Source organism: Dromiciops gliroides, chromosome 1 (assembly GCF_019393635.1).
Source record: "Dromiciops gliroides isolate mDroGli1 chromosome 1, mDroGli1.pri, whole genome shotgun sequence".
Taxonomy (NCBI): Eukaryota; Metazoa; Chordata; class Mammalia; order Microbiotheria; family Microbiotheriidae; genus Dromiciops; species Dromiciops gliroides.
The window spans coordinates 242,200,910-242,222,298 of record NC_057861.1 but is presented as its reverse complement, the minus strand read 5'-3'; the positions used below and the strand labels follow the sequence as shown (position 1 = coordinate 242,222,298).

Here is a 21,389-nt window from a genome sequence, read left to right as displayed (position 1 = left end):
ATGAGAATTAAACAGAATGAATAGAACTTGGCTATGTTAGCCTACGTTAGCTTCAGGGAGGAGTGAATTTTGAACAGTATTTTAAAGAAAAAACAGGGCATCATTTGACAGAAAGATCAAGGAAGGAAATTCTAATTAGGAAGAACAGCTTATTACTTGAAGACTCAGAAGTGAACATGGGCAAAATGTACATAAGGTCTACTTGCTGCAGAAGCCAGGGTATAGTTAGATAAGGTGGCCTCAATGATATACTTGGAACTTCTTGTAAGTCTATTTATTCAGATATTTACTGCTGGCTATGTAAATGTGTGAATGTGAAAAAGGAGACAAAGGAGAAAAAAGAAGAGGAAAGTTTAAGAAACTGAGAAAAATATGCCAAGAGAAGTCAAGTACTGTAGAGTTGGGAGGAGAGGAGATTGGGTTGCACTGAGGAAAGTTCTTAAAGTAATCTGATTACTGAGAGCCAATGACTAATGGATTCTGGAACCACAGACTGACCCTTCCTTCTCTATCTTTGGAAAACTTTTGTTTTAATCTTGTTTTAAAATAATCTTTCTTAATTAACAGAATTACTTATTCTTGTGTCCTCTCTATATTTCACTTCTTCCTTTCACCAACATTTCAGACTTGCTATGTATTCCAGATTAGGAGAGAAGGGGGAGAGGCTCTCTATCAATGTGAAAACAAAAAAGTTCTGGGTCATGAATAGGTATGATTAATTTAATGAGCATGGTAATTACGGGGTTTTTTATTTCATTATTGATGCACTCAAATTTAATTTGGGGGTTTGGGCTGGAATCTGTGATTTAATTGGTATAGGGAATTCCCTATGAAAATATTTTGTCTAGCAAAGAAAATTATCAACTGTTCTCAGATTTTTTTAATCTGAGAAAATTGGGTTAATTTGGGTTAAGTGATTTTTCCAAGGTCCCATAGCCACTATTTTTTAGCGTCAGGATTTGAATGCAAGTCTTTCTGATTTCAAGACTAACTCTAATTACTCTAGCAGACTGGCTCTTCAAATTGAATCTGTTGAACTATTACTCTTGGGTACTACTCAAACAATAATGATTATTAAACATTTCAGCTATTTTTGTCCAACTGACCAGACTTTAGCCCGTTTTCCTTCACAAAGAACTGGTTTTCAACTGTAGTTGCCTTTAAAAGAACAACCGAACCCCGAGCTTTCACCTTAGCTAAGTAAGAGATAAGGGAGTAGGAAAAGGATCCCTCCACATTTCTGGTTTCTTCCACAACCTTCAGATGAAATCCAGTCACTCAATAAAGTCCTTCTGTCTCTCTCTCCTCCTCCCCCTCTCATTCCCTTGCTCCCCAGCAAAGGGGAACCCTATACCGTTTGGAGAACCGCCAGAAGCATGAAAAAAATCTCTTGACTATTTTCCCAGGGAATTCCTGCCTTAAATGTCAGTGGAGTCCATCCCTCCAGCCAAATGAGAATAAGTCTGGATCTAAATCAAGGAAAAGCTCCCTGCTGGACCTAACGGAAAGGACTGTGTTAGTGGGAAACACAGGGACCCAGACTTTGGGGGTGACCATGTTCCATTGGAAAGAGAAAGCTATTCTCCAGTCCAGCTCATTAGGAAATAGAAAACAAACCCACATGCTTTAATGGATGCCTTGTTATAGTCTGATTATTAATGCCCACTTTTGTCATGGGAAGAGCAAAGGAATTGAAGTAAGAAAATCTCACTTTGAATGCAGGCTCCATGGCAATCAATAAACATCTAATCAATCAACCAATAGAAAATGTTATTAACCACCAGGTTATATGCCAGGTGCTATGCTCGATGTTGGGGATACAAAGAAAGGCAAAAGACAGTCCCTACTCTCAAGGAGCTAACAACTTAAACGGAGAGATCTTGGATGTCACAACTTCCCTGAGCCTCATTTTTTCCATCTGCAAATTAGAGGTAATATTACCTGTGTTATTTCCTTCCTAAGGTTGTTACAAAGATCAAAAGAGCTGATGAATATAAAACATTTTGTGAACTTTAAGCACTATATATATGTGGGCCATTATTGTTATTATTTTACTTCTTTGGTGGTTGACTATATTTCTGGATATTGTCCTAAAGTGTTAAAATATAATAATTCCTCCTTTAAAGGAGAACAAAGTGGGGCAGCTAGGTGGTGCAATGGATAGAGCACTGGCCCTGGAGTCAGAAGTACCTGAGTTCAAATCTGGCCTCAGACACTTGACACTTTACTAGCTGTGTGACCCTGGGCAAGTCACTTAACCCCAATTACCACAAAATAAAAAAGAGAAGAGAGAGAACAAAGCTCTGTCTGGAAGCTGGCATTCTTTAAGCACGCTCTGAGATGTAAGTGCTCTGGTAGGAATTCAATGACACTCAGATTCATGAAAAGCAAAACAAGATTTATGAGTCACAATAGACACTCTGCCCCCAGCAGCTGGCAGACAATTTTTTTTTCCTCCTGGTGACTGATATGTAGCAAAAAAAAAAAAAGTGATTGTTTTGTTTATTATGCCCGATATTTGAAGAGATGAGGAAGTCCTAAAAAAAATTGGCCAAGGGAAATAGAAAAAGGACTAAGCTAAATCAGGATCTAAGGGAAGGAGGCAACGTGGTTTGGTGGACTGACAATTTAGTAGCAAAGAGCATATGCAAAATCACAGCTGCTGTTGGCCTTCTGGCTGTCCTTGATACTTACATTTATCCTGGCTTCAGTTTCCTTATATGTAAAATGGGGACAATAATACCGAGCTCCTACTTCACAAGGTGATTGAACTAGTAATTAACAAAGTTGGCTGACTAATAAGATTTTTTTGTGTGTGAGGCAATTGGGGTTAAGTGACTTGCCCAGGGTCACACAGCTAGTAAGTGTTAAGTGTCTGAGGCCAGATCTGGACTAATAAGATTGATGACAAATCAGTGTGCGAATAAAAGTATGCTCCAAAACACGTCAGATATATAATGGCATAAATCAAGGAAGCCAATGCAGCTTGAGTTCTTGAATTCTTAAATGTGGATCTAGTTCTTGCTAAAGGTACTATTGGCAGAAGTTTGCCTATCTGGATCTTGGCACAGGAAGAGTCCACAGAACCTAAAAGTTATTGCTTTTATCTCTTGGGGTGGTCTTTTTATCCACAAGCTCCTAACCATAACATATTGCCCAGTTTCTTTTGCTCTATTCCATAATAGCTGACCCTAGGCAGCTACCTTAGAAGTGCCTGGCACTGATCAGAAAAAAACCAGGCTGAATCAGCACAAATCCATCACCAGTATTGGGGGATGGCAGGAGTACCAGAGGGGACTTAGCACATATCCTGCTGATTCTGATTCAGAAGCAAAATAAATAAATTATATCTGCTGAAAAATTATCAAACTCTGGCATGTGAAAGGTAAATTTTTATTAAGTCTCTGGCAAGACTACTAATAAGTATATTAGCTAGTGCCAATTAGTGTAGCACTTTCTGTAATGGGAACAACCTTCCCTGGATTGTCAACCCATTTTACAAGGGCAGTAAACAGCCAGCAAAAAGAAAAGGGAAAGGTTTTGAGAAACTGTGGTAACCAAGTTTTGCTGGCAATTTGCAAAATAAGGATGTGAAATGAGTTCTAATGAAACACGGTTGTTGGCAGCTTGTGAAGAACAGACTTGAAAAAAATGTGCCTAGAAAATAGTTAAAACCCTGGTGAGGCAAGAGTGTTGTGTATAGATGAATCTTGAGTATGACTGGGGGAGGGTGTGAGGTAGAGAATCTTTAACAAAAAGAAATTGAAATACTACCATACCGTTTCAATAGGTTTATAGTCTCTTAGTCAATTTTCTTAAGGTCAGGTGCAATCAATTTAATATATCCATCCAGAAACAACATGAACAGCTAGGTGGTACAGTAGCTAAAGCACTGGGGCTAGAATCAGGAAGAATGATCTTCCTAAGTTCGAATCTGGCCTCAGACACTTACTTATTGTATGACCCTGGGCAAACCACTTCACCCTATTTGCCTCAGTTTCTTCATCTGTAAAATGAGCCAGAGAAGGAAATGGCAAAGCACTCCAGTATTCCTTCCAAGAAAACCCTAAATGGGATCACAAAGAGTCAGACACAAGTGAACAACAAAAAACACCACGTTATAATTTAAGAGCATTTTTTTTTTTTACTGTTTTTAACTCTGTCAAGTGTGCATGGTAATCAGCTTAAATAGACAATGTGACATTTCAGAAAACCCTCTATATATTCTACATAGGTCTGACTTCAACTTCTTGCTTCTCTTATTTTCATTCATTTTGATTTCTAAGTCCAAACTTTACAGTTTTGTTGTTGTTCGGTCCTTTCAGTTGTGTCCAACTCTTCATGACACCATTTGATATTTTCTTGGCAAAGAGACTGGAATGGTTTTCCCTCTCCTTCTCCAGTTCATTTTTATAGATGAGGAACCTGAGGCAAACAGAGTTAAGTGACTTGCCCAGGGTCACAGAGCTAGTAAGTGTCCGAGGCCAGATTTGAACAGAAGATGAGTCTTCCTGACTCCAGGCCTGGCGCCACCTAGCTGTCCAAACTTTATACTACGATACAGTAAAAAAAATCATAACATTCACTTCATGCTACGTAAATGGTAGGTCAGGTCTCTTCAAAATGGTGGTTGGATAAATGAATGAAACAATGAGATGCTTTTTTGAAATGTACTCAAAATGTCAAGTCCTCTTCTGGTAAACATTTTTTATGCATCTCCAGCATCCAGATACCCAAGTGGAAGAAAGAGAGCAAATCATTTTAATGTGTTTTTTTCAACTCTCTTAGGCATTTCTTCATCTCTAGTTCTCTTTTTCATAGGAATACTTTCAACTCTAAACATAATTCTATCTTAAATGTGATGGTGACAGAGTGCTCTGAGTCTTAATATTATTTTGCACATAATTCCCAAAGCCCCCTATGTTTCTGGGCATTAAATATCTTAAGGGTTCATCCCTCATTCCATCCCCAAGCTTCTTAAATTTGCTATTGCTTAGACAACACTCCTCTCAGAAGAAGATAAACCTTAGAAATTCAGCATAATATAGTAAAATAACTGCTGGGCTGAAGTCAAGACTTGGGCTGGTATCCCAGGCTCTATACTTACTAGCTATGTAGTCTTGGCCGAGTCATTTAACTCGAGTCTCAGTTTAGTCATCTAAACAGTATGGATAATGGTAATTGAACTAGCATTCTTCTAAGGTCATTATAAAAAAGTTTTTGTGAGGGAAGATATATTAATAAAGAACAATATGAATGATATCATTTTTACTTTGAAATTGCCTTATTTTCTAGTAAATTGCCCACATTTCACATATCTCAGAAATGGAGCTAATACAGCTATAAATCGCTGCTTCTCCAATAGACAAAAATTGAGAATAGAAAATACAAATTATTAGATACTCTTCATTAACTCAAAAATATTAAAAATTAATTGCCACATAAGCAAGATCTGTTTTCCAATTTTTACCCCATTTCATCTACTATATACAGCAAATAAGGCAATTCCTTAGGCAATGAGAATAAGGATTATAGAGTGAAGGAAATTTCCTTTAAAAAATTAAAATGACCAACTGAAAAAAAATTATATAATATATGCTTCCTTTAAAAATAAAAAATTTAAATTACATTACGTATGTATGTACGTGTTTGTGTATATGATTCCTATTCCTGAAATGCTTTGGGTCTATGGTGATCAGGTAAGGAAAAGTTATTTCAAGTTCAAATATAACTTAGTGATTGCCACATGGTTCAAAATCTTTCCACCCCTACACTCCAAAAACCCAATCAGACAAGTTGCAGTAATCTGACTCCGAGTGCACTCAGTGCTGTAGTCTCAGCTATTGGAGGGCTGCCTCCTGTGCCCTCTATCCAAGGAAGGAATGAGTGACAGACCAGCATCAAGGCGTTGGGGGTAAGTACCTTGTTTTCCTTAAGGGAGCACAATGTAAAAGGCTGCCAAGTGGAGGGCACTTCTATTTTAATACAAATACATGAAATTTCAGATAGAATCTGGAGGGTACCTCCTTAGTATGTGGGTAGTTCTTTCAGATCCGGGTGCCGGAAGTATTTGTTAGAGAGGTACAGAGAACAGAGAGAAAGCAGAAGATGCTTTTAAGTAAATCACAATTAGGGAATGGACCTGTGGAAACACAGAGAAAGTATCCTATGGAGGCAAACCTATCTGCAGTATCTTTGCTCAGAAAATTTACTCATTCAGGTGTTTAGTAGCCCCAAAATAGATTGGACTAGATAAGCAAGCCGGGTGTTCAGTTAGAAAGTAATGTGCACAATTCAGTAAAACCCTTTCACATCAACAAACCCTGCTTTGTTCTACAGCAAAAGAAGCAAAACAAATTATGTTGGTTCATTTCCAAAGAGTGGGAGCATTTAGGGGAACTGGGGGGCGATAAATAGGAACTAGAAGGGTACCTGGTGTGAACACTTGTTACATTAGAGACATATGTTGCTTAGTAATGTCGGGTTTCACAAGGAAACTAAATTGTCTGGCTCAGCCTTGGAGTAAGACAAATCCTGGTAGGTTTCAGGGGAAATTCTAAAAAACATAAGTTAAAAGATGTTCATTTGTTTGTGTTTTCTGTGGCTGGCATAGATCAAAAACATAAGAAACAACAAAGTTTCTTGGACTAGGTCTCTGGGGAGGCAGGCAGGTGGTAGGAAAGAAAGGGAAGTGGGGAATTGGAGGAGGGAGAGATCCACTGAGGTTTAGCCAGGGAGGTGGGCCCTTTCTTTAGGTGCCTCCTCCCCCTTGTGTTTTCTCATGAGAGCCTTTTCTTTTACTTAGCTAAAAGAAGAAAAAAAAAACTTCCTGCTTCCCTGCCTTCTCCTTTCTCCCTCCCTTTTCTAACTCTTTTCTAACTTCTGACTCGTCTTTCTTCTTCCTCCGTGCAAAGTTAAAGGCCAACACCTGCCGATAGCATCCCCCTTTACCGTCATCACTAGGGCCTTTGCCCACTGGTAAGTCCAGGGCAGAACCTCTCCACTTTTTTTGGTTTGTGAGTTAAGTTGTTCTACTCCCCTCCCCACCCCTTCCCTTGGTTTCTAAGGGGGTACTTTTGAAAAAGCTTTGTTTGCTTGTTTATTTGCTTAATATCATAAAGCTGCTATTTGCTTCTATAGGTCCTAGTTAACAAGGTTGCTGTAAATCATTCGTTTCCCAGTTGGGGTCATGTATAATTACATATGTCACTTAGACAAGTTCAGCTAGGCAAGAAAAGCTTGGGGTAACCCCCTGCTGTTTCTCTTCCAGTAACTCCTCCTTTATCTTGTGACAAAAGGCCAGTGTTGATTTTTTTAACCTTCCTACCTCTGACCTCAAAATATCAACTCAACCCCCCCCAAAAAAATGAGCTGTGAAGTGGATCCTACAATGTCAAAGGCAGTTTCCCCTTTGGAGCCCCAGAACAGAGAGTAGGGTTTGGGATGTGAGGGCTAGGGTGGGTAGGGAGAGGATGACCTGATTGCTAAGGAATGCATTGGTGGATGCACTCTGCTTAAGAAATAATTCTGTCCTGCTAAAGTGCTAACTTAGCGGTCTTGCCTCTATCTCAACCTTGTTTTCAGGGGTGAGAACCATTGAGCAACACTGCAGACCTGTTCCTAGGAAGCTTCCACTCTGAGCTTGCTTGCCTCTCTTTTCAAAGGGATTTACACACAAGTGCCAAAGCCTGGATGGATATCCCTAGGGCAATTGTGGGGTGCACCACACCAGGGCATTTGGAAGCGTTGCCCCAGGGGAAGTCACATACTTAGTTACATTTTGATTCCCCCCAATGTATAGTTCTAGAGTCAATGGTACAAAAGTCTGGCATTAAATCCTGGTGACATGTGAGCCTATAGAGAAGATGGCAATTTCATCTTGTGTCCCCTTACCCCAGAGGGATTGAAAAAGGAAAAAGTGTAAGTGCAAGGCTCCTGATCAGGCAAGCAGGAGCTGAGAAGGCGGTAGCAAAGGAAACTCTGCTACAAATTGCTCCCAATGCCCCCACCTCCGGAGCAACGCGGCTTCCCAGAGCGGTTAGCGCCACGCCCCCTTCCAAAGAGTTCCCTCCCCCCCCCCCCCCTTCCTCCTACCTCGTTCCTTCAGAGGCAGCTTCCCTTTCCCTCGCTCAGGTGCAAAGTTATTGGCTGCTTCTCCCTCCTCCCTGCGAGGGAGAGAGGGGTCACTGAGGGCCAGGCGTGCTCGGACCTCCTAGTGGACCATTGCATCCTTTCATAAACCCAGGGCGATAGAAAGGGTGATCATGGGGCGGGAAGAAGGAAGCCCCCTTGAACGGCCCCTCCTTAGTGCAACAAATAAAAATTCCAGGGAGAACTTCACCCTAAAATGCGCCCTGCACCCACTCAAGGTCATTGACCTGCAGCCCTTCCCTACCCCAGACTCCTCCAGCCCCAAAGAAAAGGGTGGCACACCAAGCGTAGCATTGTCCCTTCCTCTCAACCTGTTGTATCCTGGTGTTTGTTATCTCGGTCCTGAAAAACTACTATTTATTCAGAGCTTTGGACTTAGCCTGGGCTCCTGCTGGTGGCCCCTTTGGGGGAATAGGCTGCTTTCCTGCCAATCCAGAGAGGCTCTCTCGCCAAGGGCTCCATTCTGTAGCCCCTGTGCTTTGTTGTGGTGATGATACTTCACGGAACTCTTCTTTCAGGTCTGGCTTCACTAAGACACTCATTGTGACTCCCGGGTTGGCAACCAATTAGCAAATTCTTCCTGCCTTCAATTTACTGTAATCCTGCTCCAGGTTCAAAGAGACGAAGAGGGAATGAGCTTGTCTAAAGCCCAGTTTGATTCTGTTCACATCGCTGCAAACTGAGAGAACACTCACTTTGTGATTCGTTTTCCCTCCTAATTTGCCTGCTGGAGTGTTTCTGCAGCAAGAGATGAGGGTCTCGAATTTCTGCCCTCCTAACAGGTTTCTCTTAATCCGGGGTCCCTAGAGAGAGGAAAAAGAATGACCTCTGAGCCCATTTTCAGAATATCCTTTCCAGGAAACAAAAAAATAGCTGAAAAAGACTTTCTGCTACCTTAAGACAGGGAGAATAAGACTTGATCTGATGGAAAACCAATAGCATTAATCAATTCCAATGTGTATTTCAAAGAATTTCATATAAGCACCTTCCTCTCAGAGGGTCAATTTAAAGAATTTCCTTTTAAAATGTGATTATTAATTATACATATGCATGTATGTAAATATAAGTATACATGACATCAAGAAACCCAGGAGATCAACTTGAAAATTATGGAGATTTTCTCCGATATTACAGGAATTTCTTGATTGGTATGCAAATAACCTTTGCTAACTCCTCCCAACACACTCAGCATCACTGGAAGACTTGCCAGTTATAGTCATAAAACCTTTCGGTAAAACATAGGCTGGCTTAGTGGCTTCTGATTCAGGCTTATTTTCCTCTTTTTCAGTAAGTGTGGACCTCTGTGTAAACGTGAGACCATCATGGTGGCATTCAAAGGAGTTTGGACTCAGCCTTTTTGGAAAGCTGTGGCAGCTGAGTTTTTGGCGATGCTTATTTTTGTTCTCCTCAGCTTGGGTTCCACCATCAACTGGGGTGGAACAGAGAAGCCTTTACCAGTAGACATGGTCCTTATCTCCCTCTGTTTCGGACTCAGCATTGCAACCATGGTCCAGTGCTTTGGACATATTAGTGGAGGCCATATCAATCCCGCTGTGACCGTGGCTATGGTCTGCACGAGGAAGATCAGCCTTGCTAAATCTGTCTTCTACATTGCGGCTCAGTGCCTAGGTGCTATCATCGGGGCAGGGATCCTCTACCTTGTCACACCTCCCAGTGTGGTGGGAGGCTTAGGAGTTACCACGGTAACAACTTTCACTCTTACTTTTAAAACAAGACACGGAAGTTGATGGTGATGACTTTGCTAAATGAAACTTTAGCAAGCCTGAAAGAGCTTCGCCAAAGTGGCTAATTTAGTCCCAGCGAATATCCTATTCATTAGGGAACCTAGATAATTATTAGCATGGGCAAGGAAGTATTCCGGAAAACTGACAGTGTCACTACGAAATCTTTGGGGGCTAGTAAGTGATTTAAAACACTGCCGAGTTCAGAAGTATCAAAAGCTATCATTTTCCCCTCTATCTTCAGCATGCCCATTTTCTCTACTGACTATAGACTTCGGTTATGACGTTTCTTAACTTATATATATATATATATTTATATTTATATATATATATATATTTTTTTTTTTAGATGGGGAATGGAGGAAGAAATTTGTGGGGATAATTTAGTTTCATTTCCATTAGAATACTATGTTTCTTTTACCAAAAAAGTATTAGTGTTTACATCCCTGCTTTGTTCTAAGCTGATAAGGAATATCATTTGTTAACTCAGCACCACAGCTGATTAAAAATCCACTAGAGCCTCGTACTGCTTAAAATTTAATTGAAATAGAAATTAATTAATTTAAACCTAATTAATGAATTTCTAATCGAATTATGAAATTACAATGCTCTCAAAAAATGTTTTGTAAATTTAAGTTCAGTACCAGCAAGACTTCCTTTTTAGGACTGGGCATTCACTATGAGTTCCATTTGGTCATTGTGAAATCGGCTCTAACTGCCAAAATGAATAGAAATATATTGGGGGGGGGGAAGGGGGGGGTTCCTCACAATTAAAAAAAAGTCTTGAGCATAACTACCACCTTTAACCCTGAGGAAATATGCCACTTGCATTTATATATTGTTATATAAAATGCATAATTCTACTAAGAAAGTATTCTTTTTCTCTTTTTAGGTCCATGGAAATCTTACAGCTGGTCATGGACTCCTAGTGGAGTTGATAATCACATTTCAGTTGGTGTTTACTATCTTTGCCAGCTGTGATTCACACAGAACTGATGTCACTGGTTCAATAGCTTTAGCAATTGGATTTTCCGTTGCAATTGGACACTTATTTGCTGTAAGTTTCCAACTCTATTTAAATAATTGATCCACTTCATTTTCCTTCTTCTTAGAACTAGACTGAAGATGTGTTTAGTGGCCATACTTGTTTAATGTTTAACTTATTGTTTCTTCATTTTAAGGGATAATTGTGTTAATTCTGTCATAGGGAATGTTGGTATACCTACCAATAACTAGAAATCTCCAAATGGGCTGGCTAATGGTATCAAGTGGTAGATAATGTCGCTAATAATAACCCTATTTTAACAATGCCTGAAGTTGGTTTCATTTTTTTTCCTATAGATCAATTACACTGGTGCCAGCATGAACCCTGCCCGGTCTTTTGGACCTGCTGTTATCATGGGAAATTGGGAAAACCACTGGGTAAATGTGTTATTATAATTATCTTCCTATAGCTGAGAACAATGACCAATTGCTTGTTTCTCATTTGTTTATTGTTGTGGGGTTTTTTTCCTTTTATGGCACCTTCTATAAAGAGTAGGGAAATACTAGCACAGATCTGCTGCAAAACATACCATCTTACATCTGTTCTATGCCTGCAGGAAGGATCTTATAAATGTCCTGCTCTTTGTGCTATGTGTGATAGGCTGTGTGGCAGAATTTAGTGCACACTTGTAGGTGGTCTATTTGAAGCAAATTAAAAAGTGAAAGGGGGGGATGGGTTAGTTTCTCAAGTAAACAAAAACAAATCCTGCTCAGAAATAAAAGCATACCTTTAGAAAGCCATGAACCTTGTCCAGGCTAGATTTGTTCACCTTCTTTGTTTACAAAAGCATAAATCCAATTAATGGTATTGCAACTGAAAGAATTCCAACAGTAAACAGATAATGTAGAATATATAATATAACAACTTATTGTGGAAATAGTTTTAAAATATTATATGAAATATACATATATAAATATATTTTATTAAGTTATATAAAATATGTGAGATTAAAGGAGTATGTTCAATCTGGTGCCTAAATAAATAATATGGTGGTACTGCTTCAAGACAACAGGGTTTTCTGTTTTCTAACAATCAATTTTATTGGGGTAGGCTCTTACAACTCTGGAAAAAAAACAAAGGGCAATGCAGCAGATTTAGAGACTAATGCCAGGCAAGATTAAAACCAGTGGTGCCTGATCCAGTCATTCTCACTATATACAAAGTATAGGAATTTGAATAGATATCAGGGAGATAGATGACAAAGTTATGCAAAAGTAGTCATAATTATTTAAATATATACACATACACATATAGGTATGATATGTATGTATACATGCACATAAATATACATGTATGTATGTACATATATACATGTGTATATATGTGATGTGTGTATATATGTGATGTGTATATATATATACACACATATATATACATATAAAGAATTAGTTCTGTATTGTATCTTGCTCTGTCCTTTAGTGTGCATGGTCCAAGCCCATTACTGGTCTGAAGATCCCCTGAGAACTTCTGGGGAAAAGTGAAAACCAGGGGGTGTGGGGGCAGGAGGCGGGGGGAAGACCACTAATATTTAAATCCATTTCCAAGAAAGAATCTACTATATCTACAAACAGATAGATACTATACCTAAACTATAACTAAAACAGATGTGTCTTCTTTCAAAAACATAAAGCTATTTCTTAAAATCAAGGTGTCTTTTGCATAAATGTAGAAAACAGGTGTTTAGGTAGTCAACTAAGAGTCTCAGATCTCCCTTTTGAAACTGGTTGTACCTACAATCAGTCTTACTAATCAAATGAGTTTTTAACCAAAGAAACAAAGAGCAAAGACATTTGGGGGAGGGTTCTCATTTCCCACTTTGAAAAGGAACAAAGAAAATAAACTCTCTTACAGTTCTCTTCAAGTTCAAGATAAGGAATCCAGCGCTACAGCCACTATGCCCACCGTTTGATCAATTGTGTTTGCTACAGTCGTAGCTTAAAGTTGGAATTTGTTTTGTATTTCGCAGTGAGAAAGCTGTGTAAAGGAATTTTCTTTTTAGAAAGAGACAGAAGTATCTAAAAATTGCTTAATGGTCCATCGTAGATATTTTTCTCTAAGGGGAGGATTGAAGTTCACTCAACTTTTGACTAGTTGATTCTTATGTCTCTTCCCAGATAAAAATAGAGGTTGTTATTCACTCAGACTATAGTGGAAATATACTCCCCATTGTTAAAGAGGAAGCTAGGTGGTGCAGTAGATAGAGCACTTGACCTGGAGCCAGGAAGACCTGAATTTAAAGTCAGCCTCAGATGCTTACTTATTGTGAAATCCTGAGCAACTCATTTAACCTCTATCTGCTTCAATTTATTCATCTTTAAAATAAAAATAATAATAGCACCTGCCAGCCAGGGTTGTTCTGAGCATAAAGTACTTTTAAAGTACTTTTAAAACCTTAAATTGGTATCTGAATGCTATCTACTATATTTTTAAAGACCTAGGCACTGAAAATATCAACTTCTGATTAAGAACAAGAATGAAAATATTGTGGCATTTGCAAGTAAAACCAATTCCCCAAAACCAAGGAAAATAATGGGTGAAAATGGAATTCTCTCTAGTTATTCTTCTCACATTACCTTCTGTAAATTTTCAGTGGTGTGCTCTTTATAGCTCAATCCAAATATTGTCAAGTCTGTACTGTGAACATGACCTCAGAGAAAACCAGTAAAAGACTGGCAACTCTAAGGAAGAATAAAAACACCCCTGGAAATTCTTTTGTATTTATTTCAAGTTCAAGTGGAGAATATATAACATATGTATGGTTTTCAATACAGCCAAGAAAAAAGTCTTCAGACTTTAGAGAACTAAGACAACAGGAAGAAAAGAATTGAAAAGAGTTGAAAAAAAGGGAGGAATGGAAGAAAGGAGGGTTCTTTCTTGTTTTCTACTAAAAAATTACCCAGAGGTCTATGGATTGGGGTAGATTATTATGATGCCTTCTGTTTTCTATGCAGTTCAGTTTTCTTCTAACCTGTAAACCCCAACTAATCTAGTCAAACTCTACATTCACGTAGTTTTTGTTTTCTTTTGAAATAATAATTTTCAATAGCTTCCTATTGTTGCATGCTCTGCAGATCTACTGGGTAGGACCAATCATTGGAGCTGTCCTTGCTGGTGGCCTTTACGAGTATGTCTTCTGTCCTGATGTTGAATTTAAACGCCGTTTTAAGGAAGCCTTTAGTAAGACTTCTCAGCAAACTAAAGGGACCTACATGGAAGTGGATGACAACAGAAGTCAGGTAGAAGCTGACGATTTGATCCTGAAACCTGGACTAGTGCACACAATCGACAGTGAGAGGGGGGATGAAAAGAAAGGGAAAGATCCGTCCAGTGAAGTGTTGTCTTCAGTATGACTATCGAGTGGCACTGAAAGCAGAGAAGACCCCTCAGATTTCCTTCCACCCATTAAAGAAACAGATTTGTTATAAATCGGGCACATGTAGGTCTTCTAGTTTTTTAAGGAGGAAGCAACTTCTGGGTTGCTTTATGTCAGAGTCCTCAGTCTCTAAATGTGAAATCTCTCCTCCCTGCCAAGATGGGATGGAGACCTGCAGTGGATTCCAAATTCTAAAAGATATCCCTAAGCATACTCCCAAACTGAATATATATACATATATATGTATATATATATATATATGTTTATTTCTGTCCCCATTTATTAGCATTCAATAGTGAACTGAAAGTACAGATGTTTAAAGTGCAGATTGACAGTTGAGTCTTGCCTGGGAAGTGCCTATGGACATATATTTATCAGATTGTTCTTCTGACACATGATGGAATGTTGTCAGCCCCAATTAGGTTATTTTACTATATTAAGCATTCTTTGCAGATTTGTTGATGGTAATGTACAGTAAGGCACAGATTTATTCAAATTCAAGGGAGAAATTGCTTATGTTCTCCCACCCCCACCCTGCTCTTGTCACCAGGCAATCACTTTAAAAAACTGTACCCCTGAGAAATAATATTTTAACAGGAAATTTTAAAAGTAGATGAGTCATTGGAAATGACTCTTATTAAACTGATATTACACATATCTATCTTTCACAATGTAAATGTCACTTCTCTTTGATGTAATAGTCCATCTGAAAAGTCCAAGGTTGAGACATTCTCAAATACTGTACCCATATATTGTTTTCTACGTCCATCTGATCAAACATCTAAATCTTGAGGTTCACCTATTGAAATTCAGTCCCACCATGAGTCCCAGGCTCATATGGGAATCAGTATGTTCCCATATGTGGTTTGTGGTATCAAAGGAAACAAAGGTTAATCTGTTTTCAGTGCACTTACTTAAATAAACTATAGTGTGTTCATTTATGTCATCTCAACTTTAACCACACTTATCTTTTTAATTTATTGGAAAATCTGGGGTTTTTGTTTGTTTGCTTGTCATTAATTTTGGTTAACTATATTTAACTGTTAGATAAGAGATATTTTTATAACAAACATTATATTAATTCTGACTGTTATTGATAGATAAACTCTGCTCACCTAAGCCATGTCCATGGCAAATATTAATTAATCCAAACTAGTCTTCTTAAAGAGTCCTCCTCAGTCTCATTGATAAGAAAGTCCCCCTCATTTATCATTCAGCTGGTGAATAATCACCATTACAAGTGTGATGTCTTGTGGGTAAGGGAAATTGAGAAAGAAGAAGCTTCAGGAAGAAACTGGGACCAGATGAAAAGGAAAACAACAGAATGTTCTTTATGCAAAGCTGATTACATGACGGACTTTTCATTTGTAAAAGTGTTGTAGATAACCCAACAGAAGTAAATTTAATTGATTTTTATTGTAGACATTTCTTTGTTATTAGGGTGCATATAAATAGTTGGGGCATTTGCTTTTGCCTTATGTCAATACTGAGTTCTCTGGAAACCCCAGTTCATATATTTTTGACTGCCTATGCTTTAGTCTAAAACAAAGAGCTACAAATGTCAATTTCACTGAACAAAAACCCAGTAGAACTGAAGCAAAAACCTATCACTGCAAGGGGTAGCTTGTAAATAGCTGATAACCAAGAGCTCCTCTATCCCAAGCATAGCTCCAACTGAGAAGTACTTTTTAGTGTTAATGGCAGCTGTGTGTCTGTGGCAGTGAGATAATGGACCATTATTAAACCTGATTCTCTTCGGTGCTAGGAAAGCCGCAAGGCTGCCTAAAAAAGGTAATGCCAATGCAGCAGGCTGGGCAGTGCCATTGGCATTTGGTGATGGTGCCTGCCTAGGTTGTAGACACCATACTTGGGATAAGCACCAAAGATAGAGCTCTACTTGGCCAATAATTCAGTTCTCCACCTCCGAGTTACTTGCTTGGCAATGGTTTCTATAGAGCCAAGTATGAAAGTTACCTGAGGGCTATGTTTGCCAAATGCCTGAATACTACACTATCAAAGGGGCATAACATCAGTGGTTGTGTTTTCCTAGTATAGGCCCACCTATCAATTATCAGTAGATAAGTCAGTTCAGAAATAAAATAGGTTAACCAGCCAGAGTTAACAGATTCCATGCCCCCTTTCACCACTGAAAAAACACCTTATATCATAGTGACTTTCCTGATGGTAAATCACTTTTAGCAACATTCTCCCACATTATATTTGTATACACTCTTCTGTGTGCATGAGAGAGACAGCCACAGCTACTTCATTCAGCAAATCAGAGAAGAAGAAAAATGGTACATGACTTTGGTTTTCAAAACATTTCATTTGAAGTTTGGAAATAAAAATAATCTTGTTTTAGTAGATGTATTTTGCTTAATATTTCATAAAGGCTTGCTTTTAGGGACTTATTGAGGGAAAATATTACAAATGTAAGAACTATAAAAATGTCTTTCTTAAATTCTTGTATTTTAGAGGCAAGAAAGCAAATGAATACATACATTGTGAGTTGGGATATAATTTTTTTGCATATGAGGTAACATATTTTGTATTTCACTCAAGGCTCTGCCAGTAAAAAGTAATGAAATTGTACCTTTCTAATGACATCTCTGCAGCAGGGGTCTATTGCCTTGTGGATGACACCAAATTATCCATGTGTATTAGGAGACTGAGGCTTTTTCCTTTAATCTCTTTTTATTAATGAAGTGCATAGTGCCTGTCCCAGGAGAGCACTACTAACTGATATACAGAGGAGAGATCAGAGAGGAAAAAACTAGTAAAAACACAAAGGAATTATGCCTGACCATGAAAATGAGCCTTACCTCATATATAATGAAAAAGTATAGAATTGTAGGTACAAAGATAGCCCAAGAATCTCTGAAGAGTAAAATTGCCCTCTCCATTGAAGATCTGTTTATTTTGTCAAAAGTTATAAACAGCCAAGGAATGGTTTAGATTTGGGGGCTCAGAGGATGGAAGGGAGAACACATTTAAACATGCCTGATATCAGAGACAGTCAGACAGTCCTAACTAAGCCTTTACACTAAAAGGAAATGTTGACTGGTAGTTAAATAATGGACTAGAAAAAAAAATTAATGTTTCTCTGCTTTGTATCACTGCTGTCACTTTCCTCTATAACCTTGAGCAAATCACTTGCCTCCTTTCAGTTTGTGTTTCATAGATTATTCCAAGGGTATCATACACTGAATTTCAACAGAGATTTGAAATATTGAGATAAATTGTAGAATAAAAGTGAGTTATTTAGGATCATGGGATTTTTTTAATTTAGAAGGGATCTTAGAGATCATATTGTCTGTGCCCCTCATTTTTCAGATGAAGAAACTGAGGCCCAAGATCACACAGTTTAAAAAAAAGTGAAAAGGCTAGGATTCACATCTAGGTCTTTTAAATCCAAACCCAAATTCTCTCCTCTGCTCCATACTGATCCTCATTAATTTGGAGGTTAATCTCACCTCACCAACTAGTAGAGCATTTCCATACAGGCACATGGTCATAGTATTCTTTTCAGACTGTGAAAACTGTTAAAAATTTCATTGGTAGATTGCTTGAAAATACAAAAATGGAGTTTTATATTCAAAAACTAAAATAAAATTTACTTTCTCCTTCTTCGTGCCATAACAGATCACAATTTGGTCTCTCTAGACCATCTTCCAATCAATATAAAATCCAATGAAAATTATTGTGTATTGTATTTCATAATGCACATATCCAAAATATCTTTCACCAGAAAGTAATTATGTCTAGTTTAGTGATGAGAAGATTATTAGAAAGACACAGTTATCTTTGAAAAAGCATTATAAGATTAATTTAACTCATTTCATCTCAAATATGTCCTCTAGCACTTATATTTTCATATATTATATATATAACTTTAGTCAATGTTTGTGGCAACTGGTTGTACAACTTGATTTTTTAAAGACATGTCAAGTTCTGAGGCAAGAAGAATTTCTCTAAGCAAAGAAAAAAATTAAAACAACAGTTTGCAGTTTTCTTTTCCCTGCAAAGTGATAGGAAAGGCCCAATATTTCCAATCCCTGCTAAGGGGAACCTGTCATACATTGAAAATGTTGTAGGTCATCAAGAGTTTTTGTGAGTCTCTGTCCCACTTAATAGCTAAACTCCATCCCTTTAGTTCCTTAACATTTCCCCCCATGCTGAAGTGAAATAGGTGGGAATAGGAATTGCTTGTGATTGATTGCCCAGACATTGTCTTTGTAGAGCAGGAAACAGATCAGTGTGAGACATGAGCTTTGAAGAATGGCCAGTGCGAATGCCATCTCTCCTACTGTTCCTGCTCAGCTCTAAACAACCATTTTCCCATCACTGATCACTACACTCAAAAATGAACAATCTGCCACACCCATCCAACATAGTACTAGGAGTGTCATTAGACAATACCACCTTCTTTATTTCCCTATTTTCAACCACATCAGCTGATACTCTGTAGCCACTGGTTTGGGGTTGTAAATGTTAATTATCAACACTAATGACAATAACAACTGCTATATTAGTAGCCAAATGTCCATTGGATTTGACTTACTGTTTCCCATTGTTCTTCTCTTTCTTTTGGATGACCTTTCTTCTCAGAGGTGGTATGTGTTACCATTCAGTTGACAAAAATGGAATCGGTTTTTGAAATCCTTATTTCTTTGAAGTAAATTATAGAAATTTTGTGGTAGATCAAAAACCTAGCAGCTCTATTCTGCAAACGTTTGGGGCTTTGGAAGAAATACATCAAATGTTGTAAACTATGCAGTGTTGGCAATGTATATCAAATTTAAGCAAAGTTAGGGTGTTAATCTTTCATTGTAAAAGGTATCAAGTCAAAAGGATGAAAATATACCTAATTTGTGTAACTCGAGATGATATGTGTTTAGAAGCTTTTCGGGATTAATTAAATAAGCAAGCAATGCATGAAAATGTATAAACAAATATTTATCACTTTTATGACCCAAGTCAGAATGAAATTGTAATTCATGATAAACTAAGGAAAATAAACTGAACATATGGCTATATTCACAGTTATTTATTAACTGAAATGTTAGTTGTTAATATAATATTAGAACTAATGTCACAGGGCTTTAAACTATAATGCATTGCATTTGGAACATATTAAAAATATGATCAAACTGGTTGATTTCCATTAGTTATACTGTATCTCATAACGTTACACTTTTGCAAATAAAATGTTGTTTGCTTTAAAAAGTAAGCATGGTGTTTGCTATCTTCAAGTGTTTGCTATTCTTTTTCTCCCCAAGTTAAGTTTTGTAGTGTGGGGACCAATTTTTAATTGGGGAGTGCTAGCTAAGTGGCTCACCCCAATATTGGGGCAAGGAAGGAGACCGGCAGCCTCCCTCAAAACAGAACAAGATTTATTTTAACAAGAACGAACTTAAAAAACAAACAAACAAACAGGATCAGTAGGATCAAGGAAAAGGAAATAAAATGGGGAAAGGAAAATTATAATACCTGAAAATATACCACCGCCCAGGAATCAGCTGAAAATACGCAGCAGAATGCCTGTCGCTTTCCAGCTTCCACCTAGAATGCCCAATTCTCCTCCCCCAAACCTAGAAACACCCCACACAGCCCCAGCCAATGGGATGGCCGCTCTGACAGTCACATGACTGCCCTCACTAGGCTTCCAATCATTATAATTTTGCCACAGGAGTGGTGAGGTGCCGGAGCCCTGGCAACAGCTACAACCAGTGGGTGGAGCTCTGTGCAGTTTGCGGAGCCCCAGGCCAGTGAGCGCTGAGGCATAAAAACCTCAAATAACAATTAATTCTTTACATTAGCAAGATATATTATTTTCCCCAGAAAATCATTAAGAATGTGTCTGATCAGGCAGCTAGGTAGCATAGTGGTTAAAGTACCGGCCTTGGATTCAGGAGGACCTGAGTTCAAATCCGACCTCAGAGGGGCGGCTAGGTGGCGCAGTGGATAGAGCACTGGCCCTGGAGTCAGGAGGACCTGAGTTCAAATCCAGCCTCAGACACTTAACACTTACTAGCTGTGTGACCCTGGGCAAGTCACTTAACCCCAATTGCCTCACTTAAAAAAAAAAAAATCCAACCTCAGACACTTGACACTTACTAGCTGTGTGACCCTTGGGCAAGTCACTTAACCCTCATTGCCCTGAAAAGAAAAAAAAAGAATGTGTCTGATCTTCAGAGTTTCCCAAGGAATGGGAAATGGGGAATGATAATTGTTAAAGACATTTAATTGTGTTCCTTACCAAATAAAATATCCATGGAGTGAAGCTCCAGCAGTCAATAAGTATTAACAAATGCTTATTTATTAATTTATTAATACCCAATGGGGGAGCAGCTAGATGGTGCAGTGGATAGAGTACTGGCCCTGGATTCAGGAGGACCTGGGTTCAAATCCAGCCTCAGATACTTGTCACTTACTAGCTGTGTGACCCTGGACAAGTCACTTTAACCCTCATTGCCCCACACAAAAAAAAAAAGAAAGAAAGAATACCCAATAGAGTACCCACAAAATAATCTCAGCAGAAGCCCCAATCTAGATAACAAAAATTCTATTCCATAGGTCAAAGTGTCTACATTCATTTTGAAATATAATATATTACTGGCTATTAACCTTTATATCCAGACTTAAGCACATACTCAGCTATTCAAATTACTTGGAACAAAATAAATGAATTAAATTTATTGACTTGTACCTTAAAACTTTTGAGGAATGCCTATATGAATTAAGTCCCTACTTGGCATCTTGGCTGTCAAACTCAGTAGCTTTATTACTCTTCCACCAAGTTGATGGCTATGAGAGCTGTGGATTCTGTTATGAGATCTCCTTTCTATTTCTGTTGTTGATTTGCTATTTGGCCTTCAATCACTTTGTTTCTCAGTTTTCTTTGAAATGGAAACTAACAAAAAATGACTTGCAAATTTTTACATCTTTAAAATTTTGTCATATGCAAAAGATCCTCCTTTTACAACAATCACTTTTTTTACACAATCTGTCATAGAGTTCACAAGATTTTGACACATATTATTTAATTCTTCATCATGAAACCATACTTGTGTCACAT

The 21,389-nt window shown here is 38.2% G+C and overlaps 1 protein-coding gene across 2 annotated transcripts; it reads left to right on the top strand.

Moving 5' to 3' along the window:
- Positions 1 to 5,795: 5,795 nt before the first annotated feature.
- Positions 5,796 to 19,526, top strand: AQP4 (aquaporin 4). 2 transcript variants are annotated; one of them, XM_043965420.1, is made up of 5 exons: positions 5,796 to 5,914; positions 9,440 to 9,854; positions 10,786 to 10,950; positions 11,235 to 11,315; positions 14,010 to 19,526. In XM_043965420.1, exons 1-5 carry the CDS (start codon positions 5,883 to 5,885, stop codon positions 14,286 to 14,288), a joined length of 972 nt encoding a protein of 323 aa, XP_043821355.1. In that variant the 5' UTR covers positions 5,796 to 5,882; the 3' UTR covers positions 14,289 to 19,526. The 2 variants fall into 2 exon arrangements, with proteins under 2 accessions (XP_043821355.1, XP_043821364.1); XM_043965429.1 differs by lacking the exon at positions 5,796 to 5,914 and adding an exon at positions 6,827 to 6,978.
- Positions 19,527 to 21,389: the final 1,863 nt, after the last annotated feature.